At 38.8% G+C, this 24,583-nt stretch overlaps 1 protein-coding gene across 3 annotated transcripts in view; it reads right to left on the bottom strand.

Moving 5' to 3' along the window:
• The window catches only part of csmd2 (CUB and Sushi multiple domains 2), a 280,249-nt gene that overhangs the window by 78,474 nt on the left and 177,192 nt on the right, over window positions 1-24,583 (bottom strand). For all 3 annotated transcript variants that reach the window (XM_023959868.2, XM_078955368.1, XM_023959867.2), the window contains exons 27-33: window positions 13,541-13,743; window positions 13,189-13,380; window positions 11,439-11,577; window positions 10,179-10,366; window positions 4,502-4,696; window positions 3,663-3,779; window positions 1,929-2,042 (exon numbers count right to left, since the gene is read on the bottom strand). In XM_023959868.2, the coding sequence (XP_023815636.1) occupies window positions 1,929-2,042; window positions 3,663-3,779; window positions 4,502-4,696; window positions 10,179-10,366; window positions 11,439-11,577; window positions 13,189-13,380; window positions 13,541-13,743 (1,148 nt within the window). The remainder of the gene's footprint in view (window positions 1-1,928; window positions 2,043-3,662; window positions 3,780-4,501; window positions 4,697-10,178; window positions 10,367-11,438; window positions 11,578-13,188; window positions 13,381-13,540; window positions 13,744-24,583) is intronic.

The following is a 24,583-nucleotide window of genomic DNA, read 5'->3' as shown; positions in this document are numbered from 1 at the left end:
CTTGACTGCTATTTTGTAAATCATAATTCTTCATTCATGTTTACAGGTTTTTAACAACTATACTTTTAATAAACAATTATTCAAAAACACATGGTCATTCCCTTTTGTATCTAATATGTTGCAAAATTTGTATTTTAAAAAAGCACTTACTACCAATCGGCCCTCTCCAGCTCCATCTACAATCTTACCTATCAGCTTTTAAGATTTAAAGGCGACTTAACTTTTAACTTAACTTTTTTGGCTGTTTATCTGTACAACTGGGGCTTTGAAAGTGCTAACTGTTGGTCCTTGCCAAATTTTTGACAACAAACGTGTTTAATTCCAGAAATGATAAGCCGTCTGTGCTGCCCCCTAGAGATTGAAATGAGGTAGTAAAGTGGGATTTTGTGATTGTCAACAGATGTGAGTCCCACATCATTTGATAGGTTTCACGTCATGCTCTGCAGCTCCAGTATAAAAGCCCCGCCCATCTTTGAACTCTCCCAAGAGAGGCGGAGCTAAACCGGCTCCTGGTTGGCAGACAGGGAGCCGCCGTGGGATGGGGAGGCAGCCTGCTTGGGCCTCCTAAACCTTTCCAGGTAGCTCAAACTAACCTAATTGTCCCTGTCAGTCACAGATCCAGACCACACGTGCCCTGCTCAGCCCGCACCCTCTTTTTTTTTCATTTCTAAAAATTTTAAATCTGGCAATCAGCCTCCAACTGTCCTATTGTGTTACCCTTTCACCTGAGCAGATATAGAGTGAAGACAGAATTGATTATCTGAACTTATTAAGAATTGTTTTTGTACAGGTTTTGACATGTTTATAATTTTAAAAAATGAATAGAAGGTTTCATTTGCACACGATAAGTCTCTTTTAAAAACCCCTACTAACTCAAATTATTGAAAGTAAGGTTGTGGGTTTTTCTCCCTATTTAAAACGTTTTTTTTTGTGTACAAACTACTGCAAAGATTGTTCAAATCTCATTAATTAAATAATTTATGGATTACAAAATGCAACAATATCTGGGAGGTTTCCATAACGGTTTGGACAAATATTCATCTGGACTTATTTCTGTTCTTTTAAGCTCCATTGCAACAAAAAGCAGCACTCAAAATGTAACTTCTGTAGGGAATTACTGCTGAGTCGATCTTTTAGCACATATATTTGCTCTCACTGTGTGAATCGTAGTCAGAGAAGAGATCAGATATATGAGGTAAGGTACGAGTGCTTTTTTTTAAATCTCTGAATTTGCTCAGAGCTGGTTTGTTATAATTCAACGGTGTGTGTTGGTGCAGCTGGACACAGTCTTATTTACTCCTTAAGCCGGATTTCGCTCATTTACAGTGTACCATAGAGCCCAGGACTCCACTTAATTTAGCTTCATCTTGATCGGCAGAAAAGTTGAAGAATGGTTTTTATGTACTTGGAAATAAATTCAGTCATGAAGGGGTTAAAATCAATCCATCAAATGTTACTAAATTAAATTCTAATTCTACAAAAAAAAGTTACTCCCCCAAACATAGCCCAAATAAGGCTATAATTCTAATCAAAAGGGAGGCATTGTACTTTTCTAATGAAAAACTGTATTTGCTTAAAGGACTACGGAGTCAAATTTAGCACTCTTCACCATGGGGTTGAAATGCTGACCTGGGACTAGATCTTTTGTATTTCATTTTATTTTTTTCATCATTTTATTTTTTTCAGGAATGGTAAAAAAAATTCTATGAATTTTGAAAGACATTCCATATCTGTTTGAATTAGCTCATTGCAGCAGTGCTCCTTAACAGCTGATGACGACATCGCTTTGGCTTTTTTGCAGAAACTATGACATTCATCAAAACAAACGCTCAATGTAAATTTGGGATTCAGGAATCCAGATGAAATAAATGTGGAGCGCATTTGATCAGAAATCCCTAACCTTCCTGAGGACATTTGTGCCGAGGTACCTGTGTGCGATCCAGAAAGTGAGCTCAGCACACGGGAGTGTTGCGTTGGCCCGTCGTAAACTTCTACGATGTCATTCAGCGCCGTCTGGAAGTAGGCGAACTGACTGAAGACCACTAGAAAAGAAAGAGACAAACGGAAATGGACTAGGCGATCAAACTGAACGCGTTTTCGCTTGAAATAAAAGAAAATCCATTCAAACAAATATTAACACCAATTCTAATCAAAACCTCTTTGAAGCGGGGTGAATAATGCCGCCAGCTATGACAGCAAAGCTAAAACTTACATTACCAGAAAAATCAGGAATGCTGTCTGGGCTTGATGTCCTGTCAGCAGATGAAAGGCTTTGCCGTGACAACCAATCTGTTGTACAATGTGCAGCTAAAGATCCATGAGGGAGCTTTCATCCCTTCCACACACCCTTTATGTCCTACTACTGCTTGAACAGTAATCAACACTCTCATTGGAACTGCTGTAGTAACAACACGCCTTACGCGTGGAGACGCGCTGAAAGATTTGCAAACCTGTACGGGCCCTGCAGGTGGTCCCCGCAAAATTGAAAGATTGCTCAGTGGGACTGTAAAGCAAAAATGTTTGTGCAGAGTTTTTCAGAACACTCGAACGGCTAAGTAAGTGTGAAGTAGGGGAGACGCAGGCATGTCCGATTGATTTTCTGCTTCTACACTGCAGCAATGGATGACAGCATCACCTGTACGTCATGACTGCGTGTAACTTACATTATTCTTACCATACGCACTACAATGGTACGCTCCGTTTTCATTACACCTCTTGAGGTCTCAGGGCCCTCAAGGGGACTGACTGCAAGACACACCTGTGCTCATATAGGTGCGTGTGACTAAGGCAAAACAAAGGTGCAGTATTAGGTCTTTATACCCTTGATTATGAGAAGGGAGCTTCCCATTCTTAACAAAGTTCAGTAGACCACTAGTCTAACTAAATGGCCTCAGTGATGGGAAAATGCTCCATAATAAATGCTAATGCATAATGACAAGCTCAAGAATGGAGTTGAGAGCTTTAGTGGCTCTGTACGACAAAATGAGCTGCACCCAATAAAAAAAAGCTAATGTGCATTGCAATTATTTCTGTTTTTTTTCCCACCTTGCCCCCACCGAGTGAAACAAACTGCCAGCAGCCTCCTAGAAGGAGGGCTACCAATGATTTTGGAAGAGCACTGGACCTTTGACAAAGCGTCACTAGCTGAAAATCCAAAAGTATGAGGTGAAGTACTCTCCAGTCAAGCACACACAGCTGCTGCTACTACTGCTGGTGTAATTTAACAATGGTGCACACTTTCCCCAAGGAGAGCACAATGTTGATTCCTGAAGGCTGCAAAGAAAAGAAAAAAAAAATGTCTTCAACAGAAGGTGTTGCAGACTCAAACCTTGGCCACTACATTTTCGAAAATTCCCATTTGCAGCAGCGTCTCATTGTTTCATTTTATGAATAATGTGATGGACCTGTAATCTGAGACAACACATTGAAAGCAAAGGGCGACCTTTAAGATGGAATAACCAGAAAGTGGTGAAACTCAAGGAACTCTGGCTCCTCCAAACACCAATTATTTTATCGTGTGCTGGTGCATTTGTGTGTTTGTGATACACATAGTGCTGGGTATTGAGGGGAAAAAAAAATCAAAATACACAGGAGGGAGATAGTAAAATATATAGGTAAACCGGCAAATTGTTTGCTTTACGCAGTGCTTTTCTGTAGCTTACCATAATCCTTGGGCACGACTACAGAGTACAAACAGGTTCGAGACCTGCTGTAGTTGCCAGGGTAACCAGGAGACAACACCACTCCCTCTAAACCAGTGTACTGTCCACCACATGGCGCTGCGGAAAACACAAAAAAGAAGCATGATAAGTAGGACAGGGCAGACACCAGAGGAACGTGTAAAAAAAAAAAGAAAAAGCTCAATAAATGGATGGCTCCACTGTTTCTTCACTTTCTAATTGACCATCCTCCCTAATTCATCAGTCCTAAATGACTTTTCTTATTTAATTGGGTTTTGGATGGAAGACAGGGCTTGTTTGTTAAAGAGAGGAATAGCTGTGTTTATCAAATGTCCATGGAGATTAATGTGAGGTCCACAGACCCTTCTGGTTTCAGTCACTGGAAATGCTCGGTTTGAGCTCATATTTTATGAGAGTGGGATTTTTTCCCCCCCTTCCTCTGAGAGCACTGAGCATGTCTTCTAGCTGACACACGCAGTCAGACGCAGATTTTGTACTGTCAGGGATCTTTTACCCGCTTCCCAGGGGTTTGCACAGCTTGATATTCACGTCATGGGAATATCAGAGAAAAAGTCAGAGTGACGCAGGTGCAGCCGCGAGTGCGAGGGGAAGATATGCAAAACAAGCGTCTGGTTCCAAACTGCAGACTTGACAAAGCTGCACTAACACAACCCGCGTAAAAACACACAGATAGAAACACCTACAAGTAACAGCTCGGAGGAAAATCGGCATAACCATGTATGGATGCCTACATGGGACAAATCTATAAGCATGGATCTGGTTTGTGTGTGGAACAATTAACTCCAGATGTTGGTGTTTACCGATGCAGATGGGTTTGGGTTTGTTCCAGCTCGGTTTGCCGTCTCTCCCCATGATGCAGGTAAGCATTGGGTCTCCCTCGAGTGTGTAGCCACTGTCACAGTGGTAGGTGACAGCGGAGCCTAGCTTGAAATCTGTCCCCACCCGCGTCCCGTTGCGCACTAGGCCGGGTTCGAAGCAGGACTCCCTGGGGTTCTCTGTGGAGAGAGGTAACACGGTGGAAAATCAGTGACAGAAGGGAGCCATGTGGGATCCAGGAAGAGTTTCTGCACCCAACCGCTGCTGTGATCGTAAAAGCAGGAATATATGCCGGCAACTCAACATTCAGTCAGTTACAATTCACAGGGCAATTTTCAACACACCACCTAATTTTTTTTAATCATTTTTGCAAAAATGTTGCCTTTAAGTATCAAAACTACGGTGGCCCTGAAGTTCAAATCACACCATAAAATCCCAAAATATACTGAAGATCACATTAACAGTAAAAAAAAAAGGCTAAATCAATAATAAAAAATATATATATTATTAAATATATTATATTTTAATAATCAAAACAGAAACCAGAACACTAAAAAATGAAATAGAAAACTGTTTTAGAAAACATAAATAAGTTCCAGAAATCATAATGACAAGTTAAAAAAACACACACAATAAGAAAGCAGAAAAGGAGGGTATGATGGGATGTCACTGATTGGATGACGATGTTAGTAAAAAATCTTGGATTATGTTTCATTAAAAATAACAATAAATATTTTTTATAAAACAAAAGTCATTTTCAGAAATCAAAATGTGTAATTTGCACTTCTGGGCCACTGTACAAATGCTTTAAAAATATAGAGCTCTTGAAAAGAAGTTTAGACTCAGTTTGAATAATTAAGAGTATATTAACACAAATGACTTGCAGGATAAATGGATCTGACCAGTCAAACATGCTGAGCACAAAAAGCACAGCCTGTTCTTTTTAAGTGCTGCAGTAAAAGTCTTTGCCCCCCCCCCCCCCTTGTTAGCCTCCACAGTGTCAAGTAAAGCTTCATGGTGGAGCTCCAATGTGCTGCTCAGAGTAAAAGCTGAATATTAATACAAAGTTGAAATTGTATCCTGTAAGTGCTAACTAAAGTGTTAACCCACAGAGATGCATCAATGTTGTCGCCTTGCTCGGGCAATTTGACATATAGCCTTAGTCACAACTGCCCTTACAGGTGGCTACGGGCCATCTGCAGGTGAAACATGGGTATGGGGGCACACAGGTGGTCCACAGGTGAGATCACTTGGTGAGCCTGTATAGTGAAATCGTTCATGCACGTTTTTTCTAAAGCTTTGCTGCGGGAAACAGGTTGTAGCAAACACTTAGACAACAAGGGTGGAGTAGGCGAGACGCTGACCTGTACAAAGTTTTCCTTTTTATCCCCCCCCCCCCCCCCCCCCCCCCCCCCAAAATCCTGCGCACTGTGCAAAAGGCCCGTTAGTGCTGTCCAAGGGATAAGTGGACGACTGCTGCGCTCAGCCTGACTGGGGGCACTTAAGTATTACCCGAACACCCAGGCGGTAGTTCGTCAGGAGTCAATACGCGCATTTTATTACATATCAGAGTTTGGTGTCAAGACACTGCATAACAGCATCACCTGCCTGTACATCATAATTGTGTGGAATCTCCACTAGCCGTGTGAATCCTTCACAATACCACACGCGTGATGATCTTACGTTCTATTTTCATGACGTCCCATCACAGGCCCGGACAACCCAAAAACCTATATGGGTCAACCCCCCATTCAGGTGCACGTAACCTTACAAGGAAATTCGTCAAGCCAGATTCAAAAGCACTGATTAAGAAGTTTAACTTTCATCGTGTCTTAATTAGCACTTCTTTCACCCCTGGGTGACAATGCCAGAAACAATTATTTTACTAAAGCTTGTAATTTTCATCTGTTATATAAGGATTTCTTGCAACTTCAGTTTTTTCCCAGAAAATTGATCTCAGTGACTGTCATAGTTCCTGTGTAGTTGTTGACGATGGCATCCGATTCCTGTTTACTTAAGGACGTATGACTGTGGAGAAACAGGAAGCTGATTGAAAGTGGCACAGCTCTGGCCAAAGATCTGCTGACTGTATACACAGGCCTCTCAAGCAACTCAACCCTGCAGTCAACTCAAGAAGACAATGCACATAAGTAAGCTCTCTGAGCCCCCCAAACACACACACACTCTGCCAAACTTAACTCGTACGCACTCTGCATCAACCACACATCAATCAGCACCTCTGAGGTTGTAAAAGAGACGTCTTGCTCAATTTAGCATCTCACTTTTCCAGGCTGAAAATGTGCATGTGAAAGCAGGCCTGTCAATTTGGCGCACTTCACACCATCACAACTAAAATAAACATGGGAAAGATGCCTAAAGCCATTTAGCTCAGACTTAGCATTATGCACTCTGTTCTTGGAGCAATCTTCAATATTTGATGACTTGACACACAAAGAAAAGATAGGTCTAATGTTTTCTTCCCAGTCTCTGCCTGACACCTAAAGTAAAAGACCCTGAACTTAACTGAGCGTAAACTTTAACAAAAACAAAAAAAAAAGAAAATTGGAAGACATTTTTATACTTATATAACAACCAAAAAGTCAACTTTACAAGTTATTTCATGAAAACAAATTATTAAGTCTAAAGCCCGTTGTCTTCCATTCATTTTCTCACTTTACAATAACAAATTTTAATCTAAGAACCAATTACTTTTAATTTATTTTATCCAATGATTCTTAACCCATTGACATGTATTGTTTTTAATGTGTTTTTATGATTTCCAGCATATGGCCACTTTTACATTTCCTTAGGGACTATTAAAAACATCCATCCATCCATCGTTCCATCCGTCCATCCATCCATCCATCATCCATCCATCCATCCATCCATCCATCCATCGTTCCATCCGTCCATCCATCCATCCATCATCCATCCATCCATCCATCCATCCATCCAAATATCCAAATTAGACGCAAACCAGGAAATGGATATTTGCATATCTATGAGTGTTCCTTATTTTTTTTCTGCATTTGCAACAAATAAGGACTTCAAACATTCTGTAGTCACTCTCGCCAATATGAAAACATTGGGTGACGTCAGAGATGATCCATCCAGCGGGTATTTGTCTTTGAGTCTTTATTTTGACCCCTCCCCAGAGAGTTGGAAAAGGCAGTTTGGTTTGTACAGATAGCCCCCACATGTGGGAGAGAACTTTCTCCAAACTAAAGACAGTTGAGGGAACACTACTACAGGTAAATACCAGAGATGCAGCATTTCACCGCAATTCAGTTTGAACCTCAATGTTGGGTCACGATTTCGTTTTGGTTCAAATATGCTTGCAAGCATATGCTGTGGAGATGGAACAATTCACTTCCTCCACGAATCATGGTTCACATACGGTTCGATTTAAACAGAAAATTGTGGCATCCTTGGTAAATGCACATAAGAAAAAGAGAAAAATGAGCTTCAGTTGTTTTAAAAATAAAAATTAAGCCATTTGGTGTGATTTGAAAATCTCCTGGGTAACAATTGGAAGTATTGGATGAGGCTGCTGTGAATATGGCATAGTGCACTCCTACTCCAATGTACATGTTTTCTATGCATGAATGCATTTATGTGTGTTGGAAAGTTGTCTACGTTGAAATTTCCCAGGAGACCTTGGTGAAGCATGAGCATGACACAGAAATACATCACCTCTGCTCGGTAAAGAGACTCAGAAACTCGGGAATATTTCATAATGCAATTTTCACAAGCAGGGCTGACCAAATACTAGCCGGGCCAGCTCGTCAGCATGCTGTCCAAACAAACACAAACTCACAGCCAAATGTGCATTGGTGAGGAGGTAATTTATGTATTATTTAGTTTTGGTTTATTAGTGTTGAGAATTGGAAGAGAGCTGAAGTATTTTTTTACTGCTTTACCAGGGTACCAATATCACAGACTCCATACTTGCTGGGCCGAGTGACTTTAGTGGTAGGAAAAATTTGAAAATCTATCTGCCAGATTTTATGGATCAAGTCCAAACTGAGTAGCGGCCAAGGAACTCATTCAGGAATCAGTTAAACGACTGATACCTTAAGCGGCTCTAATTGGGGAGAGGAGATTTAGTGAGATTTAACACCATTCCTTGACGAAGATAGCGTGACTAATTTACAGCTGGTAACATTTGGAGGTGTGCTAGGAGACGGTTTCAATTACACACGTACACTAACAAGGAAGGAAAAAAGAAAGCAAAAGGCATAGGTACATTCCATTGCAGCAGATCTTCTCAATTCTTTTTTGCAAGGCCCCCCCCTAGGAAAAAGAAAATGTTTCGCGCCCACCTAACCCCCCCATCCCACACACACACACTCGCCACGGTGACAATATATTAGGTTAGTATCTATAAAAATTGTGTAAGTATACCTAAAATTGTATCTTTTAACATTAACAAAAGAAAACAGCAAGTTAAATCCACTTTCAATAAATATTACCTTTATTTTGCCACACAGAAACCCTGTTACCGTCTAAAACAGAAAAGAAACGTAAAGTGCCTGAAATAAAAAAAAATCTGCCAGGTCCTTATTTAAACTAGAAACATTTTGTCTCCAAGGACCGTCAATGTCAGAAAGAGACACCTGATTGGTTAGAATCTGGACCAATCAGCAGCTGTTTGATGGCATTTTTTCATGTGTAACTGAAACTTCACACAGCAATATCAAAGATAGGAAAAAAAATGAGATGACACACAACACACGCGAAAACATGTATTTTGGTAACGCAAAAAAAAGTTTTCGAAAGCAAAAAAAAAGTTTTTGAATGCGAAAAAAAAAAATTTGAAAGCAAAAAAAAAAAATTGAAAGCAAAATAAGATTAAACTTAGAAAGTTTTGTATGCAAGGTGGTGGCAGAAATATCACTCCATAGTTCACAGTTTCAGGCTGTTACAAACCAATAGTGGCACAGATTTTTTTCCAAGCACTGAGCCGCTGTCACCGCAGCCCCCCTTTTGCGCCCCGAGCAATTGCCCGTATTACCTGTGCCTAAAACCGCCACTACTGCGCGCCCCACTATTTGAGAAGCACTACATTAAAGCAACTGGACCTTGTCCAAGAAAGACAGTGGTCATTTTGTTGCCTCTGTGCTGAACAGATATCCTCAGGTATGCACATCAACCTGCAACCAGCTCACTGAGGTCAGCCAAGTTTTGAAATGACAACAAAAGAAGGCTCCTATTGTGCAGCAGCACTGATCAAAAAGAGCTTTAGCATGCACAACGTTGGCTTTTCTTTTTCATAATTCTTTGGGTTAGAAGGCAAAAAAGCCAACGTACATGTCTACGTTGGCAACCTTAGCAGAGCATTTTACAAACGGGAGAAATCAGGATGCTGCAGCACAGAGCAAATGCTTTCACTGGAGAATTTTTCACTCCACTAATCTCACTTGCTTTGGACGAGAGAAAGTTAAAAAGAAACAATCTGCAAGGTCACTCAGCAGTGAAGGGTAAAGCCATTTTTACTCTGCCAGGAGAAAAATCGCACAACATTCCTTTCTGAAGGAATGAAACCGCACATCCTAATTAAAATGCACCAGTTTTTTTTCTCTAATCCTAGAGATACAGTGGGTAAAAAATGATGGATAGAGACACTGAAAGTACAATTAATATTTTACCACCAGAGTGTACCTGTGTACTGCAGAACAAATCCATTGCTGCTGAGGGAGGCATCACTGCGGAAAGCCAAGAAGAGATTGTTGGAGCTGCTCTCGATGCGATCTGGAACGTCGGTGCCGTAGAAACTGCCCAGCAAAGGGCTAAGGGAGTCTGGCCCATCGTAGATATGCAAGAAGTCATAACTGGGCTCCAAGCTGAAACTAATCAGAAATTCAGAATTTGAATCATTATGATAGTTCCTTGGAATTGTAGCAGCAAACAACATGTTTTTTGTTGTGCATTTACATTTAGAAAACAGAGGAGCACAGAGCCAGTTTAGACATTGATTTTACAAGTTTTAAAGCAGTTGAAACATGTTTAGGGATTTTTGTGGAAGGCAGAAGAGGTGACATACATTCACATATTTCACAGTAGAAAATCTGCAGATCTTGTGATGTTGATGATGTGCTTGTGAAAAGATGAGCTAGTGTCCAAAAACGACACCTAGGCTATGTCCAAATTCCCATCCTAATCCCTAACTACTAAGAAACTAGTGCAGACTATCTAGTGCCCTTGACTTTAAAAGCAATTCAGACATCATGCTTACTACTTTTTTGCTGTTATTTCAAATGCCAACTATGACATCACAAAATAGAATAAAAACGAGCATTTCAAAAAGAGTAGTTATGAATCCACTTTGTTCTGATAATATAAATTTGGATAGTTTATTAAAGAATTAATTAGAATATACATCTTTTTCAAAAACGTTGCAGAAAACCAAGTGACTTTGGATCAGGTGGGCTTAGTTTCAACAAACAGACGTTCTCATTTGTCACTATTTAGTTGTAGGAAGTTGATCATTGAACACCCTTTGACATCCTTTTGACTACTGTAACCTTTCAACCGTTTACGCAATTAATGCAATTCTGGCAGTTTTTGAAGTATAGAAAAGTCGCTTCACAGTAGCAAAGTGTTTACGCAGTCAACATAAGTCGGCTGATTTTTTTTAAAATCTTCTCTATGCATCAGAATCTGTTGATTTATGTTGATTGCCTAAATGATCAAAGAGTTACGGTAGGTCACCGGCAAAATCTCCAGTGTAAAAGGGTTAAAAAGAAACGAAGAGGAAGGAAAATATTTTCACAGAAAAGTAAATTGATAATAACAAGGAGGGGCTCGGGACTAGGAAACGTCTAAGGGGACTGGGGAAACGTGGGATCAGAAAGATATGAAAAAAAAAATGACTTGAATCATGTATATTGAATTGTTAAACTTCCAATTAATGAATCTTACTGGTTGAAGCTGAGAGAGATGACATAGTCCTCCATGACAGTTACAGTCCAGTCACACTCCCTTCCATGAGGATAAGGTTCAGGGTAGTCTGGAGACAGGATCAGTCCACTCGGACCCGTCAGATTCCCACCACATGGAGCTAAGGAACCAATAGACATTCCACATTTTTCACATCTATAGTTCTGATGCGTTTATGTCACCAAGGTGATCACAGATATCCTCCTTTTTTTAAAGGCTTGGGCTTTCCTCATTCTAACCTCATCCAAATGATATGATTAGTCGCTGATTAAACCAGGTCACAAAATGTCACAATCACTGCAAAACAGTGATTATCTTTTCATGCACACTTGTGTTCTAATAAAGAGGATAATCTGGATGAGGTTAGAGTGAGATTAGCGTGGTCACAAACGTTGCAGCAACAGAAATATTTCTGTTCATGTCTTTCTGCGATGTTTTGAACAATACAGCCCTGACATGTGATGGAAACACAGGAAAGGGTTAGATTACTCCTGTGTCACTTCAAGCACTCAATGTCATTTGAAATGCCACTACAGAAAAGGAAGATATCAACGTAGCAATATGTTCTCATCCCTGTTTGCCAAGGACGAGAATTCCTATAGGGTTGTTAACTACCAATATTCTGAAGCAATAAATAAAGATTTTCATCAGCACCTGGCATCACTTCTTTATGGAAAATACAATGGACAGAACCAGCGCAAATAACAAAGAGCAAAGAAGAAAATACTGAATATGACAAAAGGAAAATAAGAATAAGAATAATAACAAGATATTGAATCTCTGTTTATGTCTAAAATCTGTACCCTCTTTAACTTTTATGTTTAGATATCAGCTCAGAACGACTGCATTTTGAAAAGGTTGCGTATTTGAATCACAAAAAAAAAAAAAAAATAGATAATAATAATAATAATAATGCAACATTTATCCAAACTAAAACAAACTATATAAAGGCTCACAGCTTTATTGTATGTAACTCAGGTTTTTAATTTGATGTCTTTTCTTTTTGGATTTTTGTATATTTTAAGTGTTGCAGGTACTTTAGAGAAGTGTTGTGTTTTAAGATTGATTTTTATGTATGTGTATATAGATATATATATATATCTATATATCTAAGTCCTCTTACAGCAAAGTAAATTACACTTGAGGAACATGATTTTTTTTTTTGTTTGACTGCTTTATAGTGGGACTACCAAAATAAACTGAACTGAAGGAGTTCTTATAGACCTCCACTCTAGCTCTCTGCCTCCATCCTGTTTATGTTAAGATTTTCAATCATGTTAAATGATGGCAAATTGTTAAATCTGTTGTTATTAGAAGCTTAAAAGACAATCTGATCATTTCCTGCACAACAGCGCCTAGCTGCTGTTCATAAGCAAAGTTAAAGCAGGCTATATATTATACGTATAGATACTGTATTTTCTTTGGAAATTAGATTCTACATCAATGTTTTCATATTTGACCGTGAATTGATGCAACGAATGAAGGCACACTTCAAATCCAGAGTGCCTTATCTTTGAATTCTTATACAGTGTTCTTACACAGTAGGAAACTGACTCCGCTGGCGCTTTTAGCATTAAAAACTGCAGACCCCTGTTATTTACCAAATAAGCAATGATTTCAATTCTTAGTTACTAACAGCGCAAAAAAAGGAAGTATTTTATTCAGAGTATTTTATTCAGAATAAAATGGCCTGTTAGCAATGAAGGACTTAAATGTTGTGTTTGTGGAGCACCTGTGCACGTAGGAGGGTCTGGCTGCCAGAAGAAGCGACCATTGATCTCAGTGCAGGTGATTCTGTTGGCTCCCTGCAGGAGGTAGCCAGGATCACACTGGAACACCACATGGTCCCCGGGCTCCCTGCTATCGCCACTGCGGGTGCCATTAGTTGGCATGCCTGGGTCATTGCAGGAGGTTGCAGTAGAGACTGAAGAAGCAAATAAGGCAATGATCAGAGGAACGCCATTAAAAATCAAATCAGCTTCAACATCAAATGTGGGTCAGCACTCACTGCTAAATTTGTGCAGCTGTGGGTGTAGTCCCACTCCTGGAAAAAATCTGGAATACTTTCCATGTCTTTTGCTTACCAGAGAACTGCAGAGCAAAGCCTTGCTTGCTGGTGAAAAAGTCTGTGGTAAACTGCAGCGTGACAGTGTTGAAGGTGCTGTGAATGTCCGGGGGCAATGCTGAGCCACTCAGCTCCCTTAGCAGGACCCCTCCGTCCTGGGGACCATCCCAAATTCGCAGCAAGTCATGGACCTCCTCCGTGTGGAAAACCAGGAAGTGCAAACTGAAAAAGACCAAGACAGTTGTGACTGTGATAAGCCATGAAACGCTGTGCCTCCTCACAGGAAGCTTTTGTCTCATTAACAACAGTAAACATGACTTTTAACTTTCAATTGTGACTCTTACTCCAAAAAAACAACAAAAAAACCCAACAGATTCTATTTCTACAGTTAAAAAAATATGTACCTTTCTGCATTCACTAATAAAAGAACAGGTATATAGAAAAATAAAATGTAATAGAATGTAGCTATCTAAAATGTGTTTTTTTTTACAGAAGGAAAACTGACCTGATCAAATCTGTGATATTGTTCAACATTTTTTGAATATCCTATTGAAATAAAATATTTATCAGCCAAAACTAGTATATACAAATCTAGAGAGTAAGAAATATAAAATCAACTAAATATTTTAAAGAGTCTATCCATAAAAGGGGATAATGTGATTAGAGTATAATGGAGCACAGACAAAAACTGTTCAAGCCAAAGGCAAACAAGGAAAACAATAGCGTTTTAAGGTGAATCACAGACGTCAAATCCAGAACATTCAGAGGATGTTCCACCGTGTCAGTCAGGCAGATATGTCTGCCACAAGATTTTACAGTTTCAGTCTAGACATCAGAAAGATTATGCTGTCAAAATACGTCTCCTTCACTTGGGCTCAGACAGCTGTCAACCAGCCTGTGGTCCAGAGGATGTACCACGCAGTGTTGCTCTGTATGAGTGTGCAGTTTTTTTTTTTGTGTGAGATCGCCAGCCCAATGCGCTGCATGCATAAGACTGCACTGCTCTAAGGTTTGTGTGTGGGCATAGCAGGGTACACTTCAGATTTATTCAGGGGCACAAAAGAGACAGAAGACATCACTGCAACGATCAATCAAAATAAAAAGCAGAATTGTTACTTCAAAGGACTTTTTTTGAAATTTTGCTTTTCTTGAAGTTTCATGTTGTAGAAAATATATATATTTGGTACTGCAAATGATTTGTCCTGGTAATATTTTTCTGGTGTTCACAGTGACTGCATATGAGAGGTGGACTCGGTGACCACTCCCCACTGGCATTCCACACAGGAAGCGTCGGCTGGTTATTTGTCAGAATAACCGTTCTTGCTCTGCTTCCTTTTTTTTTTTTTTTTTAATATGTTCTTGCTACACTTTAAATCTTTTTTTGTGATATTTCTTTTCTTCATTGCAAGTTATTCAAGTAATAATCTGACCAGATTTCTATGACAGTGGTTGCCATAGACACGTTGACTCAGACTGCCTTGGACAAATCACTGTTACTGATGTCATCTGGTTCCAACATGGTGGCATTCGTTTTGTGAAGAAATTGCGACTGAATTGACTTTATTTGGTTGGAGCCAGAAGGAAGACATTTTCAGTAGGTGACATCACACTCACTCACTCCAGCTCTCATTTACAGTCAATTACGGTTTACATGACATCAAAACTGGTTCATGTGATAAAATACAAAACATAATAAAAAATAAAAATAAAACTGTCCTGCTTATGTTTTAAAAAGTCCACAAAAAAAGTTAATAAAGCATAATCTGTGATTGTCTGTCTAATGCTCTTGTCTAATTAATAAAGATCTGGAACAAAATGTTGAGGTTTAACCCAAAAAAATGTTATTATGCTAATGACATTAAGCAAAAATGTCTTCCAAACAATTTGAAACAAATAAATTGTATAAAAACCCAAAAAAAAAAATTACAGACATTCTTATACATAAGCTGTAGTTTTAGACAGATGAGTTTGAAAAGCTGTGTATAATGCGTGGAGGATTAGCAAAGAAAACAGTAAATCTGCTCAGTATTCACATTTTGAAAAACCATCTTAAATCCAATGAGCCAAACTTTAACGTATAGTGCAGTCCTACAGAAGACATGAGTGCTTTACGGGCTCTCAGTATCTTCATCTGAATCCGCTCACACTCTCACACACACATGCACACAAAAGGCCTTGAGCGACAGATGATGCAGACTAGAAACAGGAACCCACTGATTTGTCAACTTTGGCACCAAATTCCCACAGTTTCTGCATAACTGGTGTCAGACCCTGATTCCCAAACTGTCCAATATATAAGCGACAGCTTGTAGCTTGTTGACGGTGGGCTTTCTATACATGACCTACTTGACAACTATTCTTGTGATCTCTATGAAGGGCACATAAAGGAAATAAATGCAGATAGTAACACTAGCAAATATTGAAATGTGTTCCACTCCAAAGCTTTCTAAAGTTTGTGCAGCATCACAAAACCTCATATAACCTTCGGCAGCTTAAACAAAGATGCTGGGAAAGAAAGGGGCCACAAGATAAGTCAACCTGTTTCAATTTATTTAAATGAGGCACAAAACAAATACAATATAAAAGACCGAAAAAATATCTGTATACATCTATGTTTTTTTTTGTTTGGTTTGTTTTGTCCCGCCTGGTTTTAGTTTGATTATATTCAGTAGTGACAGCCTAACATGAAGTCTCTATGCTGGGATCCCTCCTGACATCCCCAATTACACTTACATGTTTTTGCTTGCGAAGTAATGTAAAGAAAAAAAAAACTGAAAACAAAAATGGGATGTTTGATCAAAGCTTACAGAGATTTGTCATCCCTCAAGGGTGTGTAGGTACAGCAACACTGATCATTGAAATAATAGGCTTTGTGAAACAGTGCTTTACAGGTGCTGCAGGTTATTGGGTTGTCCGGGTCCGTGGAGGGTTCGTAGAGAGGAGCAGCTGCATGCGAAGGGAAGTGCAGGTTTGTCTTTTTTGAGGCTCGTATAACCACCTCGAGGCACATCATGGAAATGGAATGTACCATTGTCATGTGTGGTAAGTGTATCGTGAAGTGTTTGAATGTCCAATGTAAGTCTGTATTCAGAGGGGGAAATTATGGAAGTTCTGTGCTTTGCCATCCCCGTCCAGATAGTTCATAACAATTCAAAATGTGTACTTCGCTGACAAATTTTTAACGTCTATCATTGTCAGGTGCAACACTTTTATTGCTACTTTGGTGCGGCCAAAGCATGCTGCAAGGCGGTTCCTGAGGAGGCGCCGGAAAACACGGTACAAAAAAATGTTTATTCGGCAGGTGTATCAAACCCCCAGTTTGTGAGTTTTATTTTCTTTTTTTAAATTGTGGCAAAAACAGTGAGAAGCAATTTGTATCACGTTAAAAATTGTTTTAATGAATCTGAATTCGTCTCACCACATTTCAATGAGTTGCTGCAGTAACAGACTCCTTGCACAGAGGATTTAGGGGGAGTTGAAAAAAAGAATTAATCCGCCTCTCCTATGTCACTCTTACTTAACCCTTGGGTGTTGTATAAATGTTGGCTGCAACCTGTGGTTCACAGCACGCCCATAGAAAACATATGCATGAACCAAGGGGTCTACGACCTTGATTTCCTCATCTGTTGGACACGTCTGCGTACCTCATACAGGTTTGTCCATTTTTTCCCCAATGGAGTAAGGTAAGGTTTTACCAGTTTTTCATCGTTACACCACCTGTTTTTAAAAGTAGAGGCAGTCAGGATTCTTGTCATCCTTTCATTAGTAAATGATTATAGTAACAATTTAAAAAGAATGTAACCTGGTTATTTAATTATGGTAATACACCCATCATCTTCAGTTTCCGGTAGATGCAGACCAACAGCAAAGATAATCAGATTAATTAAAGAAGCAGTTGAAAAATAACCTTTATCTGCAAAAGCCTCTTTTTGACAAACCTATTAAAGTGATTTACTAGAATTAATGTGACGCAGACAATACTATATAAAGCTAATCCAATACCAGCAGTTCTAGTCATTAACAAGTCATCTCACGCTACCAGTTTGATAATTCCTGTCACTCCAAACAGTCAAAGGCTGTGATCAAAGGTTTACACCATGTGAATGCTCAAAGAAGTTGGATGTTATGCTGTGATGAAGCCCTCAGGTATTAGGATGTCTTTACGATCTCCCTCCCAGAATGTTCAACAAGGTACACAGTGCTGTTTCATAGAATTAAAGAGACATAGAACATTTAGTGGTGTGTATGTGAGTATTTACAGGTTTATTCTGTTATTACTTTGCTCATATAGCATCCATGTATGCTGAATTTGAACAGGTTTGTATTAGGTTTGATGTAGTTGTAGGGATTTGAGGTTGAGATTGAGCACAGGCTCGTATGCTGATGGGTCTCCTGCTTTAACCTTTGTGCTATCCTAGGCATTTTAACATTGGGAGTTGGGTCATCTAGACCCACTAGACAGTATGCTGAACCTCTTTTCTTCAATGATTTGTGAACCTCACTGGTGTCCATGGATTACATGAAATCTTTCCACCTTTATCCACCTTTGTCATGGCAGGGAGAACACGTCAATGCAAGGGTGGGGTCATCTAAGATAGCACAAGGGTTAATGCAACCCTCACAAACTGTAGGGCATCAGAAGGGAGCGTGTTCTGTTTCCGTGTTTGTGTACTCAAAAAAACGTGAAAGAAGTCGGGTGAGGAAGCAAATGTGTGTTGTTGGATGAGTGAAGCAATGAAAACAGGACCACTGCTAATCATCGCCATGTGGCTGGAAGTAGGAGATGATGGGCAAGGGGATAAAAGGTTGATGAAGAGCAGAGGAAGCTCTGCAGGATGCGGGGACCCAAGCAGAGCTGTCAAAGGGATGGGATAGATGGGATTCAGGATAATCGGTTCTTTTTATACAGCATATAAACACTGCATCTCTCCTTGTCACTCCGGGAATGAATCTACAGGGTGGGACGGGCGGATGGCTAAAAGAGAAGATGACAAAAAGAAACCAATACAGCAGGAAAATAGCAAGTAAGGATGAGGATAATGACATGTGAAAGCATCTCTGTGTTCCCATTATTTTTGCACTTCTCTTTTAATGTACTATTTCACCGGGTTGTCATTTTCTTACATTTACTTCTTACTGTTTGTGCTTCATAACTGCATGCAAAGGTTGCCACCTGGTGAATACCCCCCAACGTTTACCTCGTTAGTGTCAGAAGAACTATCGGGGGGGGGGGGGAGTGCTAGTTCCCGATGGGAAAAGCCATTTACAAATGCTTTTCCACTTAACAGAAATAGTTGAGCAGTAAAGTGGATGGGTCGGTTATCCCAAAAAGATCAAAGAAAATGACACGATAAAAGAAGAGGAATTAGTGTTATTCTACATTCACACTTGGCTCGGCAACGCATGCTCAAGAGACCACTTCTAGGTTATGGAACGTCTATGCACGCTTTGAGCTTCCACAATCAAAAGTCTTGCATTCACACATTGCTATGCAAGTTTTTAAGTCAGTTTTCAGGCTCCACGTACAAAACATGTAACAACTGAACACGCTTAGATTTGGTAGTGACGTATGAATGGGATCCTTTTCAACCCACAAAAGTCCCAACCGTTTGAAAATGAATCATAAAGAAAAAATGAATAATTGTGGTTTTGGCCTATATTTAATAAATCAGAATAGAGCTGTATAAGAAAAAGCCTGGAGATGTGTTCTTGAACACTCCTCACATGCCCAATGTGTACATAGCACTATTCTTTCTAACAGACAGTGTTGGGAACTTTAATTTTAAAAAAGGAATTAGTTATATTTACTGGTTACATTGCCCAAAAAGTAAGTGAGCTAGTAACTCAATTAGCATGAATGTTGCCAGTTAGCTAATAAGCAATTCATTTAATATTTTTCCTTAGCATCCCCGCAAACATAATAAATTGCTTAAATGCAATAATTTAATAAAAATAACACTTCTAGCTGATATAGTTCTACCAATGAAATTATGTTGTTTATTTAAGATATTGAGAAGATTGACATGTAGACGTTTTAATATTCATCTGAATTCCCAAACAAAACAAGTAATATATAAGTATGCATAATATTAACTTCATATAAACTTAACATAAAGGTATTAAGCGTAAACTTATTTTAGTTAACCTAATTTTTTGCTTAAATAAACCAAACAGTTCCAATCACAGTAATATAGGGGAACATTTCAAATGCAAAACCATCAACAACAGTAATTAGCAAAAATATAATAACTATCTTCTGCACTTATGTAATTTTCTATTATTGCACCTCAACCTCCTGCGACAGCTTGGTGACCTGTCCAGAATCTCCCATGCCTTCGCCCACAAGAGGGCGGGATAGGCTCCAGCAGCCCAGTGACCCCGAAAGGGACAAAACAGCTTAACAGATGAGTGAATGAATGCACCTCAACCTGAACTTCAACATGGTTTAATATAAATATAAATAATGTTAACTTTACATGAGGAGAGAAAAAAAACTTTGAACAAAAAAAAGGTATCAAACATAGATTTTAGTATCATGTGAAATTATATTTTTATATGCATTTTATTTTTGTGTTCATGTCATTAATGTACTTTACAAACATTTTACAGCACGGAGGGAAAACTCTTTCTCTGCTGGATCTTTGAGCAACTCCGATTCATCAGTGGTCAGCAAGAGCATTATTTCCACAACATACTTTGCAATAAATGTGTTCAGTTTCGAGTGAGTTACTGGGCTGTAAAATTCAGCTTGTCTCATTTTAATGGTGGTGCTTTGTCACCGAAGCTCGGCGGCTTGTGAGAATAAGAAAAAAGTTTAGGTTCGGTGCTTCATTAGATTTGAACGGCTTCAGTTCAAACAGACGTCTGTAATGTCTCTGTTCCGAGACACATGAATTTGATGTAAACATTTGTTCCTTTTTGTTTCAATTTAAATAAAATAACGTTGATATTTCCAGCCTGAAAATGCAGCTTTTTTCACTGACACTCTCTGTTGTGCTGCTGGGTGGCGGCGCTGCATGTGCATGCCCCCACCCACTTGTCTCCCTGGCCAATCATGATCTCCAGTGAGTCCCACCTCCTCTCTCCCACACACACAGACACACAAACACACAAAAAAAAGAATCACCCATGGCTGATAAAACCACATCAAAAAAATGTTAAGTAACGCGCCATTAGCGGAAATAAAAGTAATTCGTAAAATGAGTCCATTACTTAACTGCTAACGCCGCTAGTGGAGCGGTTATATTTCAACGGCGATACTCCCAACACTGCTAAGAAAAATGAAAAGTTGCTTTTTGAAGGATCCTGCAAAAGCCATGTTAATTTTTCAGTATTTAGCTGAGGGGCCTCTTTTTCACTTAGTGCCCTCTTAACTAGATAAAATAGCTCAATCAAGTGTCAGAGAAATCACCCAAATGAAAATGGGAAAGAGTTGGATAGAAGACCTTTCAAAGGTCTCCTTTGATTCTGCCTCAGCTCCTTTGTATTCGTATGAGAAATGGAGAGAGATTGAAAGCAGAGTCTCTCGTGTGAATGCAAAACAGTCTAATCATGTCTCCTGTGAGGAATCTTTAGAGTGGATGTAGATGTGCGTGAAGCTGATAAATGGGGAGAGGGGGTGGGACAGACGTGGGTGGTGTTAGGAAGAAGTATGATGTACAAATGTGGTGTTGCGACTTCTTGAGTTTAAAACTAATCGGATGATGTTTCTTAATGTTACGGCAAGCAATAAGTCCAATGGTGTATTTTGGGGGAGGGGCTTTGGCTTTTAGAATGCAGAAGCTTTAAAAGATCTCAGACTGTAAAAACAGGCCCCTAGAAAAAGTTAAAAATGTATTATTCAATTAGTAGATTGTCTTTAAAAAGCAAAAACATTTTTTTTTTAAATCTGACGATGGGAAGATTTGGCAGGTAAAGAAGAATGCTCTTACCAAGAATTCTTATTTTAAGGCTAAAATATAGTCATGTAGACATTTTTTTCCGAAACTACAAATATTTTGCAATTGAAAACTTTCTTATTAAGACTATTTTTCTTGCAAAACAGAAAATAAAACAATATTTTGGGGGGCTTTTTACTTTCATAGGATTCAGTGCACACCAAAAGACTAACACGCATGGGCTGCTTTGATTCTTAATCTTTACCAAACTGTACATTAGACTACTTAGCTTTTACTAGAGTTTGTGTTTAAAGTACTGTCCTTTCCGCACTACAGGACACACCGGATAAGGCGCACCGCCAATGGTTGGTCTATTTTTGAACTTTTATCATATATAAGGCACATTAGGCAAAACAAAAGAGTCAGAGATAAATCTGATAGTCAGTCAGACTTTATTAACCGTGTTTACAGTAATCAGAGTAATTCGTGTTACTCCTAACCTTGTTTCCAACACGTAAAAAAAATACAGTCCTACACTGCCACGCGTTGGACTAGAACGTGCATGTGGAGTGTACAGTATGCCCAGGAGCTAAGATTTTGTCTACATTCAGAAAATAACAGGTAGCAGGTGTTTAGACAATTTGTTCTAATATTTTAAGTATGATTTATTTAATCCAGACAACAAAACAGTCTTGCCTGAACACAAGAAGGCTCTGGTTTGAATCCAAGCTGGGTTCTATCTGTGTGGAGTTTGCATATTCTCCCTGTGCATTTGTGGAGTTTTTTCCGGCTACCACCCACAGTCCAAAAATATGCATCACAGAACAAATGATGACTAAAATAATCTAGATGTGAATGTGGTGTTGCCCTGCAAGAACCATCCAGAGTATACAGGCTTCAGCAGCCCAGTGACCCCAAAAGGGAATCAGCTGGTTAAGAAGATGCATGGATGTATGGATGTATGGATGTATGTATGGATGGATGGATGGATGGATGGATGGATGGATGGAAGGATGTCTACTTTATACATTTCAGTTGACATGTGAAAAATATATATCTTTTGATTGAAAGTATTTTATTTAAAAGTGCCAAAAACAGTTATTTTTCTTTTAAATAGTAACCTTTAGCATAATTCAAATACTAAATTTATGAGTAACTGAGATAGTTAGTTTGAGTAGTGAGTGACTCTTATAAAGTAACATTCCCAACACTGGTTTTTAGTGAGAAAAATGCTAAGTAAAGTTGCATTTACCCAAAACTTAAAGGTAATTCTTTTGTTTGTTTTTACTAAATCTAGATGTGAATTTATGGTTCTGTTCATAGTCTTTACGGACAAAATTTGTAGGCGCAGCCAGGTGCTGGAGGTGGTCTGGTTGGAGGACCACAAAATTTCCTCCCTGCTCTTCGTAGATGATGTTGTCCTGTTGGCTTGATTGAGCCAGGACCTCCAGCATGCATTGGGGCATGTAACAGCCGAGTGTGAAGCAGCTGAGATGAGGGTCATCACTGCCAAATCTGAGACCATGGATGTCGAGCGGAGAAAGATAGTTTACTCCCTCTGGGTGGGCGGAGTTTACCAATCTCTGTTTGCTGTTGAAGTCCTGAAAATGTACTATGTTAACAAATTACTTACTGAAGGATAAGCTGTTCCTTTCATTATGAACAAGGTATTTTATAATCTAGAAATAAAGACTCTAAAATATGTTTTTTTTAAATAGTGCATATTAAAATTGTTGTTTGCACTGAAGCCAGCATGCCCACAGTGCATGTAAGTGCTAATGCCTGTGGAAGCACTGCAAACCTGCTGTTGCTTGATGGGGATTTGTTGGATGCAACACAAATTGCTTTAATCTATGCCAGACTTTAACAAACTGTTCTTCAAAATGAGTTTACTTCTCACCAAGAAGATCAATACAAGACAGTCATCTAAAATCCACCTAAATGACCTGCCAATGACTGCGATCATCTTCTATTAACAGTGCAGAATCACAGAAGTACCAAGATTTTCTTAATGCTGTTACTTTCATTCGAGTTAAGTTTAAAAATATATATTTATAATATTTTATAATAATTGTAATTTATAATATTATAATTAATTATAATATTTTTTGCATCAAAAGTCAGCATCTAAAAACTATAACTTTTTTAATGAACACATCACGGCGGGATGGATGGATGGATTAATGGATGGTAATGTATTCAAAACTGTAAAGTTTCTGACTAAATCAGAGTATTATTAACTCACATTGCCTCACTCTTAGGTGTATGACTTTATGCAGCATGAATCCTTCATCTGATTATATATATATATATATATATATATATATATATATATATATATATATATATATATATATAATAAGGAGGAGAGCTTGGAGGAGAAGCCACCCGCGGAGGGTGAGAGAGGCGTTTTTTTTTTTTTTTTTTTCAGATGCCTTACATCATGCACATTCTGGCTTTCTAAAGAACTGGTATATTTTAAAATGTGTTCCAGCTTCAGCTGCATCATTCCGCACATAAGGAATCCCTCAGCTAATGCATTGCAAATTCTTTTCAATTAATAATTGCATGTATGTGTGTGATCAAAGGCATGAATATGGAGAATACCTAGCAAAAGAATGCCAGGGACCCGGAGGATATGAAGACTCTAATGAACCTAAACCAGAAATCTCCAGGGACTTCAGAGAGGCAGGTGTTTTCAAGCTAACAACGAAATATGCAAAGAATTCAATGGATTCAACACAAATAACTGCATAATATAACAAATATGAAGACATTTAAATGAACATCATTGTCAACACTGAAACTATAACATATCTTTTAGTGAAATTTAGTTCAACCATGTATAAAAAATAACTTACCAGTGAAGCTTAATCACCATCTTAAAAAAGATATATCTTATATAAAAAAATGATAATACCAATAATTCATCTAATAGATTTTCACAAGAAATGATTAGCAAATTAAGTGAGAAAATTGTTTTTAGGTCATGAGCATGTAATGTGCCTGTTTAAATGAACATCAAAAATGCAATATTTTTGCTGATTTCAAAAGTAATCAAATTTTTCAAGTGACTGGTAACCAGACTTCCTGTGCCCAATCACAGCAGTTATCCAATAATGAAAGATTAGATTAACAGCGGAATAAAACTCTTCTTTCTATACGTCCTCCATCATCAGAAAAAA

Source organism: Oryzias latipes, chromosome 11 (genome assembly GCF_053564925.1).
Source record: "Oryzias latipes strain Hd-rR chromosome 11, Olatipes_Hd-rR_3.1".
NCBI lineage: Eukaryota > Metazoa > Chordata > Actinopteri > Beloniformes > Adrianichthyidae > Oryzias > Oryzias latipes.
Note: the sequence above shows the minus strand (reverse complement) of the source record. Positions and strands in the feature narration are given on the sequence as shown.